At 35.3% G+C, this 24,873-nt stretch overlaps 2 protein-coding genes across 3 annotated transcripts in view; one reads left to right on the plus strand and one right to left on the minus strand.

Moving 5' to 3' along the window:
- Positions 1-908: 908 nt before the first annotated feature.
- LOC106658079 (frizzled-5-like) lies at positions 909-13,065 on the plus strand. Of its 2 annotated transcripts, none has more exons than XM_023459353.1 (2): positions 909-1,290; positions 10,792-13,065. In XM_023459353.1, exon 2 carries the CDS (start codon positions 10,820-10,822, stop codon positions 12,878-12,880), a length of 2,061 nt encoding a protein of 686 aa, XP_023315121.1. In that variant the 5' UTR covers positions 909-1,290; positions 10,792-10,819; the 3' UTR covers positions 12,881-13,065. The 2 variants fall into 2 exon arrangements, with proteins under 2 accessions (XP_023315121.1, XP_014235384.1); XM_014379898.2 differs by having other exon boundaries at positions 909-1,286.
- Positions 13,066-19,558: 6,493 nt separating this feature from the next.
- Positions 19,559-24,873, minus strand: part of LOC106658080 (zinc finger protein 40) — a 45,608-nt gene continuing 40,293 nt past the window's right edge. The window contains exons 7-8 of the mRNA XM_014379899.2: positions 24,150-24,398; positions 19,559-20,140 (exon numbers count right to left, since the gene is read on the minus strand). Of these exons, the coding sequence (XP_014235385.1) occupies positions 19,862-20,140; positions 24,150-24,398 (528 nt within the window). The 3' untranslated portion in view covers positions 19,559-19,861. The remainder of the gene's footprint in view (positions 20,141-24,149; positions 24,399-24,873) is intronic.

Below are 24,873 nucleotides of genomic sequence, written 5' to 3' on the forward strand. Positions count from 1 at the left end.
ATTAAGGAATATGGCAAACTTGGTTAAGCTCAACACGCTGTACTTGTGAACACTCATGGATTTGAAAAACCATCTTTCAGAGAATGGGGATCATTGGGACCTTTTCACAACTTTATAAATGATTTATGAATGACTGATAACGATAAAATTGTTTTCTAATATTTTGCGAAATCCAGTAAATATGTACCAACTTTTTAAACTATAAATAAAAAGTAAAAAGTGCCTAAAAAATTTTAAGATAACTGCCGATTTCGAAGAAATTATACTTTTTTCTACATTTCGTTAGGAGAGATGAAAATCTTAATTACGATGAATTGAATTTTTTTCTCAAAAAAAAAAAAATGTTCATATTTCTTGAATAAAATTTCTTTTTATCCTTTGAGCTTTAGAACCTACCTATAAAAAGCTTACATTGAAAAACAATTTTAAAAATCTAAATTGAGATTATATATTATATAGTTATGTGGTTTTACAATATTAGCTTAGTTTTTTAATAAAGTAAGTTTCGGCATTTTTTCATGAAATATTAAACAATTCATAAATCTATTGGAGAGCTAAAAGTTAGCTTTTTTCGAAATTTATACTTATTTCAAATATTTCGAAAATTATTAGCTTTGAGCAAAAGCTCAATAAGAGAATTTGAGTAATAATTTATATAAGAATTTACGTAAAATTTTATGTGAAATCTTAACTGAAAAAATAATCAATAAATCTTTATGACGAGGAATAATCTTTTATTGTCAATAAGTTCAGACTTCACATAAACTCTTACCTACGTTCTCATATAAGACTTTTAGTCGTTAGAGTCGTGTTCTTAATTGTTGCGATTTGTTTCTTATTTGTTTGATTTCCTTGCAGTATAATGTTCAATGACCTTAATTTATGAATTGATTCGTTCATTGCCGTCACCGCTAGAGTGTACTTAAGTCGAACTTGCATTATATATCTTAGTCTATTGATACTAGCTCTACATATGAACTTTTGTAATTACTGACCAAAAAACGAATTAATTATTAAAATGTTTAATTTTGGTTCCATGAAACAACTGAAACGATTTGCTACAATTACAATTCTACGCGAACTACCAGATTTTCAGTCTAATACATTCTAAATACAGTATGAATATAACACAACATACAATGAAGTTTATTTGAAAATATTAATTTTAGACTTAAATGTACAGTATTTATTAATATCAACATCGTCACTAGTCATTTACCAATGATAACATTCATACCTCAAACTTGATATTGACACACTTCAATATTCTAATCAAAATTCAAACAGTAAGTAAGGCCTAATCAAATGGAAATTTCTTCATTTTTGTTTCTTAGTTGAAATGTTTATTTACTTATTATTTATGATTTAAAATCATTTATGATTAATTCAATCATTCTGAGTTAACAAATGAAATCTATCTTTATTATTAATATAAAAATGCAGTTAGCATTATTATCATTACATTAGAAAAACAATCTGCATAAATTTATTTAACCACAATTATAAAAAGTTGAAAGTAATGTTATTATTTTGATGTAAAATCAAGATTGGTGTACAAGCTTTCATGTTTTCTTTATGAACTGAATTTTCATATCTTGAATTTTTGTTACCCACAAATGTAAATTTATTTTGCATGAAGCAAATAAGATGGAATTATGATAGTTTGAGTCATAAATGTCTGACCAATTATCTTACCTATATTTTATTAAGAAACTCAATGTATTATACTAAAAAATATTCTTTCTTAAAAAACGTTTTAAACAATTGGCTATTATTAATTATAAAACAACATATTAAATAAACATAAAACTAGTATAATAAAGTATAAATAACAAACTTATATAATTACATGAATATTGTTTACTAATATAACTTATATTTTTTATACCTTAAAAACTTAATTCTTGAGATGTACAATTAATGGATTCACCAGTGTAGACCACTAATTGGCGTAGATATAATCTATTGTAGAAAATGTGTTATAAAAAAAACTTTCGATAATGCATTTATATAGACATTATTTAATTCTTAGATGAATGGTGTATCTTGTTTATGATGTTCTTGTTTACTGGTTGAAAGTGGTCAATTACTGAGCAATAATACCCTAATGTGCACTGTATTTATGTATTTACAATGATATTTATGAATGTAAATATTTTTTTTTCAAATGTGCTTTAGAACATGAGATCAATCATGAAATAGCTAAAAGAAAAATACCAAAAAGTTTAAAAACCAATCAGAATTGGATGAAGAAATGGTCTTATAAATTCTATAAATTTAATTAATGTAGTGGCATTGCATTGAAATTATAATAAATAAAGTCAGTTTTTAGGGCAAAATAATCGTTTTTGGGCCCTTTAAACATTTTGATTACCTACTCATCTTGAAATATTTATGGGTTGTTTATAAAAATATTTTTGAATGGTGAATTTCTAATTTATATTTAAGTGAGAATTCAAAATCATTGTCAAAATTCATATAAACAATTTAACAACCCCATTAAAAATGAAAACAAAACAAAAATTCATAATGGAGAAAAGTTGAAGAAAATTCCAAAGTAAAAATTCAATCGAAGAAAAGTACTCTGAAGTTTCACTTTTGGTGGTTAGATTGTCTAGAATGCAATTTGCACTAGAAGTGAAACTTCAGAGTACTTTTCTTCGATTGAATTTTTACTTTGAAATTTTCTTCAACTTTTCTCCGTATTGAATTTTTGTTTTTTTAAATTACATTATATGACTTGTTGGAAGTTTCACTTGTGATGGTTGTCCATTGCTAGACAGCCGCTGCGATTCGAATGATTTGTTTTTTGATGTTATTCAATTCATCTGTTCAATGATAGAGTGTTTCTGGCAAAAGCCGACTTGATGTTTAAGAATCAGATTTTTTCCAGTTATGAGGGATCAGACTCCCTCTCTCCTTTTAACATTCGCTTCTGAGAGAAAGACGACGGCAGAGTGGCCAAGTCTCTGGCGGCAAGCGATATAGCCTCTCTTGTTTTTAAATGAAAGAATAAACATTTCTCTATGTAGTATAATGCATTAATAATCACTTTTTGAATGTACCATTTATACGAAAAGTCAATTCATACAATAAAGCCAAGTGAGTGCAACTCCGTGGGTTTGCACCTATTACCGTGCGTGTATTAGCGCGGATGTACGTATTACCACGGGTGTATTACCGAAGATTTAAAATGGTCTCTTAAAAAGTTATCAACTGAACAATTCAATTATTTTTATTATTACGATAATAGGTGGTGGGGCAAAAAGTCGTGTGTGCTTTACCGTGGGCATATTTAAGATGATATCAAGTGAGTTAATTGATTTTAAATAATTGTAAAACAATATTTCAAATATTTACTAGCTGTGAGTATCACCAGTGGCAAAGTTGATTGCAAATGCTGTCCGATAACATTGCTTTTATGAATTATATGATTTTTCAGTTATTTGCTTAGTTTTTTTTCTCTGTCTATTACTCCTCAGAAGGGCCTGCAGGAGGCTTAGATCCCGTGCTCAGGAAGAGATTACTACTATACCCCTCCCCCCTCCCCATTTGAAAGGTACATTTAAATGGTAAGTTTGCCCCACAAGTCCTTGAGTCTGGGCAAATGAGAGACAGTAGGGAGGGGGGTATTAGTAATCTCTTCCTGCGCACGGGCTCTAAGCCTCTTGCAGGCCCTTCTAAGAAGAAGGAGTAAAAGGAAGAAAAAAAATTTTTTAAACGATTCACTTGAATTTTAAACAATATTATAATGTTGAGATATACGTTGACGCCGTCTACAGTCCTCCCAGTTGAAAAAAATTGCATGGATATCCGCGTTGATTATCCACGTGGATTAGCTATCCACAAGGATTAGACATGGATACCAGGCAGATCTGACAACGATTTCACGTGGATCATACATAGATACCACGTGGATCATACATGGATGAGAAAAATTATAAGCTGGTGGTTTTTCAACTCTTCGAGGATCTTGGACTTATTTCGCGAGCTCGCTGCAAGAATCCGCAAGGTTTTGTCGGTGAATCGTTGTGGATTTTAACTTCTCCACGTTGATAATTGATTAATCCACGAGGATTTTTCGAGAAATCTTCGAGGATCTTTCTACATCCACGAGGATTTCAGCGAAAATTGTCGTGGGTTGATAAAAAATCTGCGTAGATTTCTAGTCAATCCACGAGGGGTTTCGTGGAAATCCTCGTAGATTGTTTAAAAATCATTGCGGGGTTCAAAAATCTATGAGGATTTTAGCAAAAATCTTCGTGGGTTGATCAAAAATCTTCGTAGATTTCTGGTCAATCCACGAGGGATTTCGTGGAAATCCACGTTGATTGTTTAAAAATCATCGCGAAGGTTCAAAAGTCTACAAGGATTTTAGCAAAAATCGTCGTGGGTGGATCGAAAATATGCGTAGGTATTATGTCAATCCATGCGACTTATCTACGTAGAAAATTTATTTAATCCACGTAGTATCCATGTCCGATCCACGTGGTATCAATGCCTGATCCTCGAGGTATCTATGTATAATGCACGTGGAATCGGTGTGATTATCAACGCGGATATCCATGCAATTTTTTTCAACTGGGCTAGATGAGCCCTATTGAGATCGGTCCTTGTTAAATTCGGCATGAAATGGGCCCTTCTTACGGGGAGCTTTGAGGCCGTTTCTAGCTGGAATCTGAGATACGCTTGTCTCGAACCGGAACAAAGATGAGCTTTTTTTCACACAAAGGCGACGATTTGATTATTGGTCAAGCTATTTAAGCTAAATAACCAAAGAATACATGAGATGGTGATAGTCCTATTATCATTTTATCACTTCGATGTACATAGACATTTATAAGATAATAGGTCATGATCTATTTAATCCAAACAACTCATGCCATATGTAGAATCGAACTAATATAAATTGAGATGTGCGAGGGTTTGGGTCTTATGGAATGCTCGCCCTGCAGTCCTATTAATTCTTCACAGAGGCTCCAGGTAGCCTATCCTTTAGTCTTACCTCAGAAAGGGTCGAACCGCCACCGGGAGGGTGGCGAAAAAACTACGCGAGAATGTAATTTAGCACACAAATATCTTTCCTTTATTAACTTTAACTCTTTTCACTCTCATTCATTCAATATTACTTCAATCGCACTTTACTTCACTACTTCGCATCATTTCTCATCGCTACAATCGTATTGTACGCTCGGAAATTCAGGCCGCGTAATCGCACTGCGCGCAATCGGCTCGTTTCTCCGAAATACAGTTTACGCGCCGTAAGCTACTTGCGCTAGCAGCCGCGTTACTTGGTCTCAAACGACCAATGTAATACGCACGATCTCGCTTGCTCTCGCACGAGCGTCTAAGGCGGAAATAATCGACTCGCAAGATGGCCACGTACAGGCCTGAAATACACGACACGTAGACTCGAACCACGTATGCCGTCAATTGTCCAAGGTCCTTGCTATTATTCACACTATGCAATCTCAGACTCTACTTCTACACATCCGCGTATAAATGTAATGATTTTATAAAAAAAAACCTATGACACGGACGTATTTAAATATTATTCAAATATCCAAATAGCAAGTAAGCTGTATTGTTTGCGTAAATAAAATAATTCTATCCAAAATAACCCTACCCAGGTAAAAATAGTATATCAGATCTGATATCAGATCTAATGTCAGATCTGATATAAGTTTTGGTGAATGCCCATTAGATCTTATGCCAGATCTTATATCAGAATCGGCATACGATAATCGACATCAGAACTTACATCAGATCTGATGTCAGATCTAATGTCAAATCTGAAGTGACTGTGACGCCTTTAAGGGGACCGACCTGTGTTAAAAACTTAGATTCAAAAAATAGCTATAGGAATCGAAATAGTGGAAATTTTTTTTTTGTAATCGTAAAATATGTTTATTAGACAGCTGATTGACCAAAAAAAATTCTATCCAAGCTCTGAAATGCCAATTACGCTTATTTTTTCATAATACTAAATATTATAATAGGATTCACTTGCCACGCGATTCTGACGTGAGCTTTTCATCAATATTGATCTATGGGGTCTCAAAATCTTCAGAAAAGTACCCTCATCCACTTAAGCGGAGCAGAATTTGAAAAAAAAAGTTTGTTTTCCTTCCAAGACCTTTAATATGGCTTCTAGTGTTGATAAAATACTAATTTTCTCAAAAATTGGCACATTTTGACGTGTGTATAAAGTTGTACGCAATTTTTCAAAATTCTGCTCCGCTTAGGTGGACGAGAGTACTCTTCTGAAGATTTTGAGACCCCATAGATCAATATTGATGAAAAACTCTTTTCAAGATCGTGCGGCAAGTGATTTATAACACAATATTTCGTCTTATGAAAAAAGTGATATAATTGGTATTTCAGAGCTTGGGTAGAAGTTGTTTTTGGTCAATCTGGTGTAGAATGAACATATTTTACAATCACAAAAGAAAAATTTCCACTATTTCGATTCATATAGCTATTTTTAGCTGAAGCTGAATTTAAGCTTTTAACACAGGTTGGTCCCCTTAAATTATTAAAATGTAATAACTAATCTTAAACAATAAAGGTTATCGAATTAATTTAAATTCACTTAATCAAAAACTCAAACATTGGAGGAATTATTCTTAAAGATATTATCAATTTAGTTATTAAAATACAACTAAATTTATTATTAAATTTTAATTATTAATAGATTTATTGTTTAAACAATTAGGAGCGATACAGTCGTTTCAGATCTGACATTAGATCTGATATCAGATCTGATGTAAGTTCTGATATCGATTATCGTATGCAAATTCTGATATAAGATCTGGCATGAGATCTGATGTGCGTTCACCAGAATTTATACCAGATCTAATATCAGATCTGCAGTCAGATCTAACATACCATTTCCACCTGGGTATATTATACACACCTTTGTGAATAATATTTTTAACGCTCCGTGCGTAAAACATGGGTTTTCTAACCTTTCAGTTACACAAAAAACCACGTTTTACACACGAAATGTTTAAAAATATGGTATACAGCTAGTGCTCACTGCGCTCGGGCGAAAACAACTCTTGGATGAGTTTTTTTTTCACGCACTTGTTACATAATATGCTATTAAATAACCCAATGCACATCAACATTCCTGTAAATGAAATAATTTTTTTCCAATAATCATATAACATATGGACGTATGTGAATATTATTCAAATAACATTATAGGTAATACCAGAATTTGAGGATCATTTGTAATTTATTTCCAACATTGGATGAATGACAATCATTTTTATGGCCTCGTAAGAAACCAAAATATTTTATTTGAAATAATGCAATGAATGAAACTACATTTAAACTGCAAAAAATCGTTTCATAATCAAAAATCAATAAACTTAATTAAATCACGGTATGAATAAAAGAAAATTAATTCATTCATTAAAATTGATACAAATAGTGAAGGAGATTTTAAAATAAACAGAGTCAACTTTGTTGGTTTACAAAATATAAACAAAAGAAAACTTTATTAATCAAAATAAGGTATATTGATTAAAATTATTATAAAGAAACGAATGCGATGTGTGCGTAACGACTGTTGTGCCGAAATTGAACTTGAAACTCTGCATACAGTTGTTACGACCCGGCCGTGCGTACTGCAATAGAGCGCGCAGAAGCGCGGTGTCGGCGGTACACGGAACGGAGTCAGCCGTGTCTGCTGGGAGTCGATAAGGCAGGGAGTCGGCGAGTTCGATTCCTGATGAACGCGATGAATCGCGAAGGAAATGTACGCGTCGGTCTTGGTGTCAGGGTGAAGGAGGAGCCACGATGAAACAGCAAACTTGGTTGTTGGTGAGATCCGACGTTGACTCAACCTTTTCAAGGAGGACTTAAGTCGGGAGAGGTCACGCCGACGAAGTACCGCAGCCTTGCCGATACTCGTCGCTGTACGTGCTCTGCTCGTTCGAGAAGCAAGCGGAGCTTGCAGCTCGAGTCGTTGACTCGTAAGTCGTGAGACTCGGAAGCGCGACTCTTTCCTCCCAGCGGTCTCGCTCGTGGCAGGTGTCAAAAGGACATCCACCCAAGTTGACACCTGAACGCGAGGTCGACTGAGGAGAGGGCAGAGGGGTTACCGGCACTCGTACGTCGGAGTTCGGCACCAGGATATTCTCCCGAGTGTGGCCCAGTGGCGACGATCGACTGTGGTATCCTCGTTCAAAAGCTGCAGTTATTGACAGTGTAGAAGGCTGAGTTCAAGTTCAGCCTCTCTGGCTATGTTCGATTAGCGCGAATATGGCAAAGGACAATTTATTCGAAAATGGCTATGCGTCTGCGACTAAGTATCGTTAATGCGTCAGCGACTAAGTATCATTAATGCGCTAAAGCTTAAGTACATTTAATGCGTCTGCGGCTAAGTTCGAATTTCGGCTCTCTGCTAACAGAATAACGCCGGGATATCCTCCGTACGTTAGACTAAGTCCAAGAGTCAAAAATTGCACACAAAGCTGAGAGCGAATGTTGCTAGGCAGAGGCTGCGAAGCGTAATGCAACGTGGCTCCGGAAATTCGCTCCTTTTATACCGGAGTCTCTGCTGAGCTGGAAGGTAGGTAGAGAAGGGAGCGGAGCCGGCGGCTGATCAGACCGCTGGCCACTGCATTGCTCCGCAGTAGGAGGGGGGATTGACGTCGCAGCTGCGACTGTTATACGCACGACTAACTCGCTCGTCGATCTATCGACTCGCCTAAACTGAGACAACTTGTCCAACAAGCGTTCGTCGGGAAATCCCACGACCTCTCAGCATACAAGCCAATCAATAGTTTCGGCCAAACTCGACCTGCACGAACTCGCCCACACTCGGACGCGTGCCTTCGTCGAACTCCCACTTTACGGCCAACATGCCTATCTGTAGTGCAGACGCACTTACTCGTCGGTAGCAGAGACCCTCGCAGCGGCAACTCTGCGATATGCAAGAAATGCAATTTGTAAGACATATTACATTTCATATCATGGAAATTTTATCTCCGTTGATATTAAAATTTTGTAATCATCGCTTCTGTGATTACCTAGAAAATTTTCTACATTTTTGAAGCTAACCCATGCAGTTTTCTGAATCTCAGTCATCATAGTTGGAAAATTGTCATCTTGCAGCAATTTCGTTAGTTCTGGTCCATCGAATATTCACTCTTTTAATTTGGCATTTTATAGGAAAATTTAGATTCTAAATATTTGTAGCATTCATCGCTCTCACTCAAAGCTTTTACAAATTGTTTCATAATGCCCAATTTTATATGTAAAGGAGATAGTAAAACTTTTTTAGGGTCTGCTAACGGACTGTTAATAACATTATCATGTCCAGCTTCTAAAGAATGTCTGTCAGACCACTTGTGTTCGGTGTAATGGTTTTTACGATCATTGCTGTCCCATAAGCACTTGAAACATGGGTACTTTGTAAATCCAGATTGCTGTCCCATCAGCATGCCTAAAATTTTCAAGTCCCCACATATTAGCCATTTATTTTCTTTGTACTTTAAGCTCTCTAACAGCATGTTCATACTTTCATATGTATCTTTTATGGTTGTACTATGAGCTATAGGGATTGATGCAAACTTATTAGAATTATGCAGCAATTCAGCTTTTAAGCTCCTTTTCAAGGAATCAATAAAAAGTCTCCATTCATCGGTTTTATAAATATAACATTTAATTTCTCCCATTAGACCTTCAACATTATTACAATGAACTTATTTCTCATCATAAAAATTTTTTTCTTCAAAATATTTCTTACGACTTTCATTTCTGGTTCTGTAATAAGATGCAGTTGTACCATTTTCCAGCATATTTCTGCGTTCTAAAGTGGAAGCTAAACACTCTGCTCCATCTTTAGGTAACCCCAAGTCCCTTACTAAATCATTCGATTCAGCTTGCGTAAACTTTTTTACTCTTGTAGATTTTTCTTTAGATTTTTCTAAAAACTCATTCCTTAAATCTTCTTTCTCTTCATCTTCAGACCATTATTCATAAATGTCACATTCCCCATCAGAGCTATTCGTCTATTATTTTTGTTCCCGAAAAACTGTGGTGATTTTAGCGACGAGCAAGAAGAACGATTCCATCAAGACATAAAAGATATGGAGCAGCGATATCAAGGTAGATGGGCCGGTGTTGCGATGATGGCTGATTACTGCTGGATTTGGAAGAGAGAGAGCTAACATAGAGGAAATAAACGCAGACAGCAACCTTTATGCCGATCGTTTGAAGAAAAAAAGGTGCGATACAAAAGAGAAAGGTAAAAAAGCATGCAAACTTAGCAAGACTTCATGAATTGTTGCACTGTCTTCATTCACTTGACCTTGAAATGACCAGGTATAGTCCAAATGAACTTTGATTCAGAGTCAGTGACCTTAAAAAAATAATGTGATTTTTTACGAATTTATGTATTGAATTCTCTAAGTTTGACCTTCAAATGAACTTGAAAGTGAGGTTGTAGAGGTCATCTGATTAAAGATTTGAATTCAGCATCCTCGAAAACCTATGTAGGGATAGTTTCAGATTTTTAAACCTTTTTCACATGATTTGTCCTTTAAATGACCTTCAAATGACCTTAAATCGATCTGATGGGGAAAAACCGACGCCGGATTCGGATTCAGCGATCCAAAAAACATAAAGTCCAGCGGGTCTGGTCTGTAGTTCTGAACATTTTTACTGTTTTGTGTGCCTATGTAATCGTTTAATAATAATAATAACAATAATAATAATAATAATAATAATAATAATAATAATAATAACAATAATAATAATAATGATAACATTTTTCAGGTTCGTCATTATACATATACCATAAAATATGGATGTAAAACTAATGAGAATTTCATCAATTGAAAAAATTATGACTAAATTGAGCTTGCTACTTCGATGCATAACTTTAATAACAATGGCTCATGGTTCCAGTGAATTATCTGAATTTGATAATGTTATTCAAACGCCATCCAGTTTAATATCGCCTGGACCATCTCATATTACATTAGCATCAAACATTCAAACTAATCCTATTATTGATCATTTTGATCAATACAATGTAAAAGTAAGCAAATCTTTCATAAATAATGAACGCTGTGAGGAAATAACGATTCCAATGTGTAGAGGCATAGGATATAACTTTACAGCAATGCCTAATGAATTGAATCACGATTCACAAGAAGAAGCAGGGCTTGAAGTTCATCAATTTTGGCCGTTAGTTGAAATAAGATGTTCTGCTGATTTAAAATTTTTTTTGTGCTCAATGTATACTCCTATTTGCTTACCAGAATATACAAAACCTTTGCCAGTTTGTAGAAGCGTTTGTGAAAGAGCGCGTACAGGTTGTGCTCCTTTAATGCAACAATACGGGTTTGCCTGGCCTGAACGAATGACTTGTGAAAAACTTCCTAGTCATGGTGATCCAGATAATTTGTGTATGGAGCAAAATAACCATACATCATTTGCATCAACAGAAGTTTTTATGCCTAGTCTAACACCTGCAATAGTTTCAAAACCTACAAAATCAACAAAAAATGTGTCATCGTCAAAATGTAAACCTGGAAAAAACCAAAAATGTCATGAGTCGTCAAGAGATGTTTCAAAAAACTGTTCATGTCAATGTCGTCCACCGCTTATATCCGTCTCTTCTCTAAAAATCAACAACAGTATAAAAACTGCTGAATTCTTCCATAAATCTTTAGGTGTTTATGAACAATACATAAATGTTCAAGGTCTTTCACACTGTGCTTTACCTTGTCAGGAAGCACTTTTAACTTCTGAAGAAAGAAATTTTGCCACTATATGGTTACTTTTATGGAGCGGATTCTGCGCTATTAGCACTTTAGCTACTATCATAACATTTTTAATCGATCCTCAACGTTTTAAATATCCTGAAAAACCGATTGTATTTTTGTCGGCCTGTTATTTTTTCGTTTCACTTGGTTATCTATCGAGATTGATATTTTCATACGAAAAAATTGTCTGCAACGGATCAATGCTAAAAAAAGGTATTGAAGGTCCAGAACTTTGTGTTACAGTATTTTTACTCATTTACTTTTTTGGGATGGCCTCTTCTGTTTGGTGGGTGATTTTATCATTAACTTGGTTTCTCGCAGCAGGTTTGAAATGGGGTAATGAAGCTATTTCATCATATTCCCAATTTTTTCATTTAACGGCTTGGATTGTTCCCACAATTCAAACGGTTTGGGTTCTGATAAAAAACGGTGTTGCTGGTGATTCTATCGCTGGAGTGTGCACAGTCGCTCCAGATCATATACAATCATTTATTTTGGCCCCATTATTACTATATCTTGTTGTAGGAACATCTTTCCTTTTTACAGGATTTGTAAGTCTTTTTAGAATCCGCTCAGTTATAAAACGTCAACCTGGTGTCAAAGCTGATAAATTAGAAAAATTGATGATTCGGATTGGAATTTTTTCAGTATTATATACAGTTCCAGCTAGTGCTGTTCTTGCGTGCCATTTTTATGAAATAACTTTTAGAAACGATTGGCTGCAATCATTGGCTTGTCCATGTGCTTCACGGAATAAACCAATATATTCTGTTTTAATGTTGAAGTATTTTATGGCGTTAGCCGTAGGTATCACTTCTGGAGTATGGATATGGAGTGGTAAAACTCTTGACTCATGGCAACAGTTATGGCGGAATTTATTTAATAAAAAATCAGAAATGATACCAAGCAATACTGGAATTATCAATACATGCACTATAGAAAATTATGCATCTAAATCATTGAAAAGTCGTTCATTACAACACACCTCGGTTTTGGAAGTAGAAAATTCTCTTTTGCATCAAAATGCCATGACAAATTCATCTCATCATGTTCATCATCAAGTATTAAAGCAGCTTCCGCTATCTCATGTATGACAAAACCAAACAGTGGAGGGTATTTCTAATAATATATCCTGTAATCTTTATGAAAAACCTTCCGCTTTAAGTAACTATGGACCGATCTAAAAACTACAATTATATTGTCTGAATACATATTTTTAGTCATTGTAATACGTAATTTATTATAAATAAATATTAAAATACTTTTTCAATTTTAATTACCGAACTTTAAATTAAGGAATCATTTTCTAGTAAATTAATGTATTAATATAATATCATATCAATAAATGTATCATGAATCAAATGAAAAAAGTGAAAGTGACTTTATGAACCTATCTTCTAATGCTAATTTATTTTTTTTTAATGAGTAATCATGAAAATTTTAAATAATGAGTTTTTGGGACAGTAACTAGGCATTACTATTATTTGTTAGAAGATTTAAAAAATCTATTCGTTATTGCAATTATTTTGAATCTCTACAAGGCCGGAATTTCCGAGGTCACATCGTCAATGGAAATCTGGCATAAAAGGATCTTAAATCATTAATCAGCTCGATTCGTGTTATGCTCAGCGGTAGGCTCTCGACTCGCAATCTATGAAAGTTTACCTAATTTTTCGAAAAACATGAAAGCAGAACGAGATCGACTCGACCGCTTTCATCAAGGATGAGTTTTTTGCCTTCATCCATCATCGTTTTTAGGTTTCTAACCTCGGCCTAGATAATAAAAAATCCTCGTCAGCGCCGCTGTAGCTCTTTCCATCGGCTGCCCCGAGCCAGCCGACACGAGTAACTGAGTAGCGCTGTGTAGCACTGAAAAAACCCAAACTTAGGCTATCACTTTTCTTCAAAGTGGCAGGCTAATTGTTCATTTTTATTCATACTTTGTATGATTATAATTTCAGCCAATTTTCGTTGCTGTTATAACCTCGGCCTGTCGATTTCTATAGCCAAGCACGTGGCTCGGCTGTTTGTTTATTTATCGATCGATCGCATGTGGCAGCCGATCGCCTTCATGACAAGCAAGATTAGAATAATCCTTTTGAAGCAATAAAACAGGCATTTTTAATTAATATTTTTCTCGCTTAATATTGCTCCTAGAATTTTTTTGAAAATTTTCTTCGGTGCCTTAATTCACCGACTACAGGCCTGTTTCGGGTGTTAAACTACTTTCAAATCACGGTATATAGTGTGACTTAAGATAGTTGGAGCTTAATTCATTTGTTTTTCATTTCATCGCATATACGAAAATTAACTCAAAGAGAGGGAACGATTTTAAGAGTAAGCATGCATTGATTATGCACCAGATGTGAAACATCGATGCTTTTGTTGGGATTTTCTGACTTTTCTGTTTTTTGATTTTTCTTGATGTTCTAGTTTCTAGTTTTTTTTTTGTTTCAACTTTTACTTGTTTGATTCGTGTTTTTGGTTTTTTTGTTTTTTTCCTTTTCACTTGTTTGATTTTAGATTTTTTTTATTCAAATTTTATTTTTTCTTGATTTTCTAGTTTTTTTTTTTATTTTACTTTTTAATTTTTTAATTTTCTGTAATTAATTTTAATTTTACTTTTTAATTCTTGAATTTTCTTTTATTAATGGATACAGATGTTTCACATCTTACAGCTGTTCATAAACAGCTGATTTTTTTTAATTTTTTCAATTTTTAATTTGTTTTTAATTTGGTTTTTTTTACTTTTCTAGTTTTTACTTATTTGACTCTAGATTTCTATCTTTCTTTTTTAAATTTATTTTTTTCTTGATCTTTTTCAATTTTTAATTTGTTTTTAATTGGTTTTGTTTAGATTGAGCAGTGATTTTAATTATTTGTCTTTGACTTTTTTTTATTTGATTTTTTCCCGCGCTTGTTACCTAGAGCAGAATTTTTGCGACCCACATGGACTGTCTTTAGGTAAATAAGCAAACTCTGCTTACTTGCAAATCTCTTGGCGCACATTTCACATAAATAATCTTTGAAAATTTCATGGAATATTTTGTTGTGCTTAAGTAAAGTTGATTTATTTTCAAATTTTTTCTCACACTTGTTTCAAGTTAAACCTTCACGATCTTTGTGTACTAATTTTTGATGCGTAGATAAACTTGATTTTTTCACAAATTTTTTGTCGCATTTGTCGCATGAAAAATCATTGTAGCTTTTGTGTTCCGATATTTTGTGTCTACTCAAATGACTGCGGAACTCGAATTTTTTTTCGCACTTGTCACAAGTGTACTTTTTTTGTTTATTATGAATTGTGTCTCGATGTGTGTTATCAAACTTGATTCTAATATGAATGTCTCCTGACAAATATCACAAACGTATTTTTTGTCGTTCGAAATCATAATGTCGCGTTCACGTGAGTTATCTTCCGAAACTAATTCCACCGATTTCTTCTTATACTCATCCATTTTGATATCTCGAGTAATAGATAGATCTTTGCATTTAGTAAAATGTATCTAAGGCTTGTCTCACCGGAAAAGACAACATTCAGACTAATTTGTTTTTGCTATATGATCAGGGTGCCGAGGGACGATGTTGAAATCGTTTATGATATTATTGTTTACAATTAAATTATCGACTCATCTGTAATGACTTTGTGACGATGTCACTGAGCGGTAAATCGCGAAAATGACGCAAGCTGTAATGTGTGAATGTGCGAGTGAGATGCGCGACCGAGAGGATGATAAAGTAGGAAAGTTGGATATCGCTCGAGCACGCGTTCGGGGTTTCAGGGCAAAGGAGGAGCCAAGTTAACCTCGGACGCGGCTCTCGGACCACGTGCACTGAAGAGCAGATCGAGCCGTGCGAATCGAGCGCTTCGCGCTTGATGCGTCGTCGATCTGCGCGACAGTGCACAAGGAGATTCGCAATTAGACCGCGAGGTAGAACGGACGTGTCGAGGAGTGAGAAGTCGGAGTGTGAAGCTGTGTGGCAGCGGTAGAATTGCAGAGTGAAGCTGTGTGGCAGCGGTGGAATTTGGGTGTGAAGCTGTGTGGCAGCGGTAGAATTTGTCGTGAAGAAGCTGTGTGGCAGCGGTTATTGAGTTGAGTTGTTCGTGAAAAGCTGTGTGGCAGCAGTTGAGTCAGATCGTGAACAAGCTGTGCGTGCAGCGGAAGTTCGTGTGTTGTGTTCGTGGAGAGGTTGAGCTGAAGCCTGGAGTGCAGTGCGACGAGAGAAGAGTTGCGAGGTGACGAGGCGATCGTGAGGCTCGGAAGGCAGCGAGCCGCGCGATTCGCTGTACAGCGACTTTTCTGATCAATCGTCCGAGGCATCTCCGAGGCGAGGCAAGAGCCCTTGGACCGGGCAGACCACGAGGACGGAGCAGCTGGGGGACAGCGGGAGTCAACATCGAGAATAAAGGCCGAGGCAACGGAGCGACGAAGAAGGTTGTAAATTGGATTAAGCTTGGTCGGTCGCGCGGATGTGTGAGAGTGTTGTATGATTGCGTGGTGTGAATGTAGAAGAGAAAATAAGATGTTCGCTGTAGAATCGTTGTAGTACGAGTAGTGGAAATCGGAGTAATTGTAGCGAGTACCTTGGATTCAAGACGTGGTTCGAGTCCACGTGTCGCGTCAGGCCGGCGCGTGGCCATTTTTGCGAAGCGGTACTTCCGCCTTGGACGCTCCTGTGAGGGCAAGCGAGATAGCGCGTTTCGTCTTGGTCGTGCGTGACCAAACCGCGCGTCTGCTAGCGCGAGCAGAGCGAAGGCGTCGACAGGTATTTCGGAGAAACGAGCCGATTGCGCGCAGTGCAATTACGCGGCACTCGAATGGGACTCGCGTCGGACTAACGTTGTAATCCGCGCGTTTTCCCCTTGGACTCGCGTATAATCAGTTACGTCCGAGGCATGAATTGCAGTGATGATTGTATGAATGATAGTTGAAAGTCGAAGTTAAATAAAGAACGATTATTTGTGTGCAAAAGTACATTTTTGTTCGTAGTCTTTTCGCGACCCTCTCTCACTTATTTTCAGCTTGGACTGCCGACGCTGGCGGCGCACTTGGTGGCGGCTCGACCCCTTCTGAGGTAAGACTCAACGATAGGCTAACCGGAGCCTCAGTAAGAAATAATTAGACGGCAGGCCGAGCATGGGTTAGTGCCCAAAACCTCGCACGTCACAACTTATACAAACATTGTCTGTTCAATATTTGAATCAGTTTAAAGTTCTAACTTGTCTAACATTTCTTCGTGGAATTTTTTTAGTCTTATTCAATTAAGTACTTCAAAAAACTTCCTATAATATCGAGTCAATGGACCTATCAAATACATTACAAGTTATAAAAAATATAACATGATAAAAATTTCGACTTCCCTTAAGAAGACACACACTTATAGACACGTATACATACGTATGCATTGATTAATATGAGATTTGAAAACTATTGTATATGCATAAGTAAGAGAGAGAAAGATATCGCAACGCAGTCAATCCCGTGAGCTAAGCCGACTGCTGTTGCTTATGTTGTTTCGTTGCCTCGTGTGTATACGTAAACACAGTCATACGCGCGTGCGAGAGCGAGAGAGAAAGAGATACGCACGTCGAGTCTCGGCAGCGGGCAGCAGCAGAAAGCAGTTTTAGGTAGCGAGCGCGGCAGCCAATCACAGCGCGTATGAGTGACTGCGCCGCGCTTTCATTTGGAAGACCAAATATCAAAGTTATATCAAAGCGGTGCCCAGCCCCCCGCTTTAGGTTACAGACACCGCTTCTTCCACTCACGCCTGCTACGCCACACGGCCCAGCGTTCAAACCTCGCTCAGCAATGACACGTCGGCGCTACTGCGCACGCTCGAGAAATCCGCTCGGTCTGGCAACCTTGCTATATATAGGTCAGATACAGAATTTTTTGAATAAATTTCCAGACGATGTCTACGGAGGTATCTGAAATTTTGATATCTTATATTACATTGGAAAAGGGTTCCAAAATTTTAGACCCTCTTCCCTCTCCTATCCCCCACCCCCACTATAAACGTCAATTTTCATTTCTATCTATTCTGAAGCCCTGAAAGCAATTACAAAATCTGAAAATATTCATTAAGATACTTTTCTACAATTCAAACCATTGTGAATTTTTTCAGATTTTTTGAGTGCTTCAGGCCTTCAGAAAAAGTCTTTGAAAATTTAAAATATTTTATTTTTGATGAAATGATTCGATATATCAAACAGGAGTGTTTTTTTCTGAATTCTGACACTAAAAAACGATTCCTTGAATTTTTCAGGTTTTTTAATTGAAGGCGATAACGTCTAGAGTCGAAAAACGCCAATTTTTACAAGGGTAAGGTTCCTGGAACCCGAAGGTGTAAGAATGGCTGCAAGATGTATAACGTTTATAATATATACATGTACAAATGTAATTAAATATTAAACAATTCAAGTAATTCGGTCGAAAACAAAAAATTGTTAACTTCAGTTATGAATTTAAAAAAAATAAAGTATCGTACAACATTTTATAGCACTGTGCTAAGTTCACATTTATGCCCCCTTTTCCAAGCCATGAGTCGCACTTTCTGATAACGCGAAGTGAGGTTAGCGCACGAGCGTACGCGAGTGTAATGCGAATGCAGCGATGCCAGAATGTGCGACTTATAGCACGCTTTTCTGTGGCTTAAACCGATGTATCGATTCACGAAGTCTAGTTCAAACAAGCTACCACAAACACTCGTACAAACACAGGTAATCAGCGTCACACTTGCAGACGAAATCTTAAACCGATCGACGACGATCAGCACCTGTTCATTGAAGTAGAGAGTTTTCTTGGTTTTTGGCTTTTCCTTTTTCCTGCAGATTGGCCTAGCAGATACTACGCGATGGCGAGCTGTATTTATTCCCATGACTTCGGGTGCACGATGTCGGAAATTAACCTTTTATATCCCGATGTAGATAATTTTCATGGCTTCTTTGTAATTCAAGGGAAACAGCAATACTAGTAGCTTGCTGCAGTTAACTCTTACAATATCAGCGAGCAAGAAACTGTAAAATAAACACCCGAAGGCCGGTGGCAATAGTACAAAAAGCAAAAAAAAAAGGAGCGAAAAGATGTGCATGTTGGCGTACTCAGAGAGAGAGAGAGAGAGAGAGAGAGAGAGAGAGAGAGAGAGAGAGAGAAAGAGATTTGACTCAGTTTTGATTGGTCGTTACCTCCAATAAAATTTAATTAACACATGAATATGTGAAAATGAATATTTTTTAGTCATCAAATAATAATTATTTATTTTTTTTATATGAAAATATTGCTACTCAGTACTTCATAAAAATCATCAATGGTGATCTTGAGTATTCCTGTATTTCTAATTTAAATTTATATCATGAAAATATAAATATAAAATTAATAAATTTGAGTAATTTATAAAAAATAAAACAAAAATGAATTCATTACATGTATCGTTTATGAATCGCTTTTATCATGCTTAAATAAAATATTTGAAAAAATAAGTTATTGAATAAATCAATTTAAATTATTCTGAACACAAAAACATAACAGAAAACAAAATAATGTTCCGTAATAAATCAATGAATATAATATTTTCAATATTCAAATTTAAGAATATGTACTTGTGAAGTAGAATAATGATCAATATTGTATTGAAAACATTTTGAAACAATAATGAAAGCTCTTATTTAAATCTAAAAATTACACCTTTCTTCAAATCACGAAAAAGTGATTGTTTTTTTATAAAAATCTTATTTTCAAGAAAGTATAAACAAGTTTCCACCTTCGTAAAAGTTTTATAAAATAGAATAAGGCACCTTAAAATCTACTATAAAATCAACGTAGATTTTACAAGATATAATATAAAAGTTTCGAAAAATGTTATTATATTTCATATATTCAATGAACATAAGATCAGGCATATGTACATCATTAATGCAATTAAACTTTTAACCCTGACACCATTTATCGTGAAACATTATATTGACTAGGCTCAAATTTTAAACGACATACAACAATGATTGCAAAAATGTAGTTATACGAAGATATTAAATAATCATAGCTCTTATTATTACATTAACAGTTAAAAATCTTTTTTCACTCGTCATTTCGTATTTCTTGCGCTTTGTTAAGGCATAGGTCATCAACTTTATAAGATGAATAAGTCGAATCATTTTCTTGAAATAAATCGGTTGTTCTATCAGCATTTGGGTTTGTCATCTTTTTTGACTCAACAGTAGATTCAACATCGTACAAACTAGTTGAAATTGATAATGGAGCCTGATGTAGTGTAGATCTTTCATCTTGGCTTGACTGTTTCTTTTTTTCTTGGGTTATTGTTAAACCATCTTTTTCCACAAATCCTCGTGCTATAATCTATAAGAACACAATAATTTCATGAAAAGAAGAAGGCATAAATGAGAGATTATATTGATTAAATAGTTGTAAGAAATATATTGCTTGTAGAGACAGCTCTATCATGAGCTAGAAAAGATGTTTTTCACATGCTGTGGGATACTTTAGTAAATTATAAATGAGATCCAAGTAAACTAGACTCAATTTTCTGAAAAGTTCTTCATATAGATATGTGTTCTTTTTTACTCTCAATTTAGGGCTTTATCACGACCATTGTTATATATTCCCAAGTGACCGAAGTTGGTGTTGGGGCGAGGTACTCGCAGCTCGGGCGTTGTGCAAAATAAAGTATAATAAGTCGCGGTAAGTACGTGAATGGGTGACCGTCAGGGAACTCATTCTGTCAAGCGCATAGCGCCTTCACGCATCGCTCAGCAGTGTTTGCCAGCGTCATCGTGTGCTAGCGGGAGGTTCCATAAAGGCACCGACCAACTCCAGTATGGGGTTTTCTCACTGAGTTGTTCCCTATATCACGGGCATAACCCCGGGCAAATGTGGAGATGGATGGAAGGGTAGGAAAAGGTACGTAAATAGGTTAGGGTAAGACGGAAGGGAAAAAGATCAAGGAAAAAATGGATAGGTAAAAACGGGATGAATAATTGAAAAATAAAGGAATAGGTCTCCAGTACGGATGGTACTTTCCAGGCCTAAAGGCTGAAGGTGTATAACCCCCCCCCCTTCCCCTCTATATATATTATGCTAAGGAAAAAATTTTTTTTCGCAATTGTTGGTATACCTCCTCAACCTCCTCAATGATCCTCATTTTTGAAAAGTAGCATTTTCCCGTGTTTTTTGGCCTCTAAAGTGTTGTTTTTACGTGTTTTTTGAACCTCATAATTGCTCCTCAACTGATCCTCCTCCCGTACCTCTTTTGTTCCTCCTCTCGTTCCTCATTATTCCTCCTCCTTCACTCCTCCTATACCTCATTTACTCCTCAATTTCTCCTCAATTTTTGTTAAATTTAAAGGTTAAATCTGTAATAATTGCATTCGTATCAATGCACTTTAGGGTAATAATAATATCGGTTCCACACCACCTTAAAGGTAATATTATTAGGGATTTCATATTGTTTGACATATGCATAATGTTAATTCAAGTTTTACTCTACGCTATTTGTTTTCGCCATAAAAATGTAGCGTTGAGTTTAACTTGTTATAACAATATGCAAGAGGTAATAATTGCATTCGAATCAATGCACTTTAGTGTAATAATTATTACCTTAGAGTTAATATTGTTAGGGATTTTATATCGTTTCCACACCACCTATGAATAATGTTAATTCAAGTTTTATTCTACGCCATTTTTTTTCGCCATTAAAAATGTAGCGTTGAGTTTAACTTGTGATAACAACATTCAAGAGGTAGATATATTCAAGAGATAGATATTTCGGAAAAATGGACTTAAACTTTTATTTCCTATTTTTCGTGAACGTGTAAATTATCGAAAAAAACGACTGCACCACAAGAAAGCTGAAAAAAAACGCATAAAAACCATATTTTTATTTATTTTTTTAGTTTAATTACATTGTCATTTGTGCGAGTTGCGATTACAGCGAGCCACGAGTCGCGCGATCGGGCGGCTCGACGGCCGAGCGCCGACTATGTTTGCTCGTATCTCTCATAGAAATTATGAATATTACACTTTGAAAACAGTCGTTGTTTATGTAAAATGAACTCAGCTTTCCATTGAAACAATTAAAAAACGCAAAAAAGACTCTTTTTGAGATATTCAAGTTTGAACGTTTACTTGCATTTTCCGAGGTGAAAACCCGATATTTGGATCGCTGGAGCTTGAAGGTTACGTTGAAGGTCAAATTCAAGGTCACCGTGGGATTCCTCGTAGAAAAATACATTGGGTATGGGGTTTTTGAACTTTTTTTTACGCTTATTTTGCGATACTCACAAGTGTTTTTATACTTTCACCATGCTATATCGTGATTTTTCATATGCGGTGCACTAAAATGCATATAGAAAAATTCACTATCAAAATTTTTCGTGTTCACGCATTTTTTTATGCTTCTAGGACCCCAAAGAACGCTTTCCCGTGACCCTTACTCGCGTACCACGAAAAAATTTTTGGTGCCGATTTTGGCCTGTGAAATGGAAGAAAAATTCTGGATTTGCTCATATACAGCAGAGCTGATCTGATCAGATTTGAGAACAGAATTTAATAACTATACATCATAACGTCTTCAAAAGGCAACAAAGTAACAGTTTTAATAAATAACATGGCGGAGTTAATAAAATCTCGAGGTTCCAGTCCTATCCTTAGAATCTATCCTTAGAAGGTTTTCGGTATTATAAAAATAGCGGAATTATAGGAAAACGAGCGTACTGGCTTTGTCATAAGACCCCTCAGTGTTGTGCCCGATTTACAGGTAGTGAAAGGTGCAGCAAGTGACCACATGTGTATTCCTGATGTTGACGCAGCTGAAGCAATCAAGGTAGTGTCCGGCATTAAAAGGAAAGTGGGAGCTCATCCCGAAGCACCGCCGGCACAAGTATTACGTACTGAGCTTAAAGATATCCGTTCGAGTAACTTTAATAATCTTATTTAATTACAATCATTTGTGCATTATGATTTGCTATATAAAAATATTGGTAACATTATAAGATTATAAAATTTAGGTATATCAAAAATGGATGATAAAAAAAGAGATTATAAAAAACGTGATTATAAAAAAAAAATTTTTTTAAAAATTTTTATAAAAAATGTACCCCAACCCTTGAACATGACCGCCAAGCTGCAGCGAACTAACAATCGATTTTTCAAATAGGAAATAATTAGTTAGTCTACTATATCCCTAACTGTTAATTTAGATATAAAAAAAAAATTTGAATTGGCATTTTGATTATGAATTTTTGATTTTTTAAAAAATTATCCTAAAGGCGCTATGGAATCAAATAAAATCTTAAAGAAAGAAATATACCAAAAATCACTTCAGAAAACCAATGATTTTTGTTTTATTGATAAGATTTTTTTTAGCTTTTTAAGGCCGTTTTTTCTTTTCAAAATTTTCAAATTCTGACTTTATCGTAAGATTCAGCTGATTTAGGACCAATACTTGAATGATAGTATTATGAAAAATGAATAAAACGACTTATATTTCATACAGGCCTTCTTTTATGAATCGGTTGGAGTGTACATACCAAAAATTATATTATTCATATGGCTATAGCGTGACAGTAACGCCATCGCTGAAAAAATGCAGCTTTACGATGTATGAGTGTCATGTTTTCATGTTTATTATGCAATTTGATTGTTGAACGTTCTCTAAACATCAATGCTAAGGGCTGAAAAGATGTGAAAATTCCTCTTTTTACTTAATGTTAAGCCAGCTAAAGGCTAGGCTAGCGAAAATAAGAAAATGTTTCAATTTCAACCACCCTACAGTGCATAGGCACATATCAACAAAGCTTTTTCGGTGCATTCAGCTTTCGTTGTATGTATTATCATGTTTCAGCTATGCGCGCTTTTCGTGCCAGCTATACTGTTGCTGCTACTGGCTTTATGTTGCCTTACTTTCTATTTTCTATGCTTCGCATGCATGTAGTGTATCTATATCGCGTCAGCAGCCCCCCTTTGAAAAAATGAAGTAAATTAAGTATGTAATGAAGTTGTAAGTATGTACTTTCTAAGAATTTATTGAAAAATGAAAATCCTGAAAATTACAGCCCTCTAGGTCCCCGCCACACGAACCTACAGTGGCTCAAAGTTTGAATTTCATTTTTTTAAATTTTTTCTGCTTTCTAATGGTGAATATAAAAAAATTGTAAAAACATGATTTTTGATGTAAAATTGGTGGAGGAATTCAGATTTATTGTCAAAAATTATTTTTAGAACCTAAACACCCTTAAGAAATCAAAAATAACATAAACGTCCAAAAATAAATGTGTTCGTATCCTTCGATTAGGCAACAAGTGAAATATTTTCATTTTCAGTTTTAATTTTTATAAGGGTTCAAACTTACTTGAAGATTTTTTAGACTAGTATTACAGTCTGTAGTATCCATTTCATTCAAATTGATACCCAATCGCTCAATTTCTGCATAAGTTCCGAAAGGCAATTTTCGTAAACATTCTAATTTCATTATGTGCATTTTACTTCTCAAATGCTTAGCTAAATGACCGTGGATTCGGAATGCTGATTTACAATCAATGCATTTGAATGGACGAGGATTCGACGCGGTAGCTGTGCCAAATGTTGAAGTCATGCTAACCTGTAAACAACATTTTTATCAACATTTTAAGAATTGAAACTTTTAAATGACTTTGAAATGAAAAAAGTAATTCTTGTGTTAAAGGTCTGGTACATGACACACAATGTATAAACATACGATAATGTAATTACATACTATGTTTGTAACTCCCTAATATTTTTTAAAAATGGCAACCATGGTGCTAAAACTCAATCAGTATCCCCTGATAGTTACAACAGGTGGCCAAAAACACTACTCGTCAGAAAACGCAAAAGAAAAAAAATGTTGACACGTAAAGTAAACGAAAAAAGCTCACGGAAACAGCTGCGTCTCAGTGCAAAATTAAAATTTTAGAATTTCGAAAAATGCAATGAATAGGAGAGGAAAATCATGCTCAAAAATTGATTAAAAAAATTTGAAGTTTAAGGTATATATAAGCTCTTCAGGGGGGAGTTATACACCAATTTTTTCACTTATCCTATTTTTATAATATAAC

Source organism: Trichogramma pretiosum, unplaced genomic scaffold, assembly GCF_000599845.2.
Source record: "Trichogramma pretiosum strain Unisexual culture from Peru unplaced genomic scaffold, Tpre_2.0 scaffold137, whole genome shotgun sequence".
Lineage (NCBI taxonomy): Eukaryota > Metazoa > Arthropoda > Insecta > Hymenoptera > Trichogrammatidae > Trichogramma > Trichogramma pretiosum.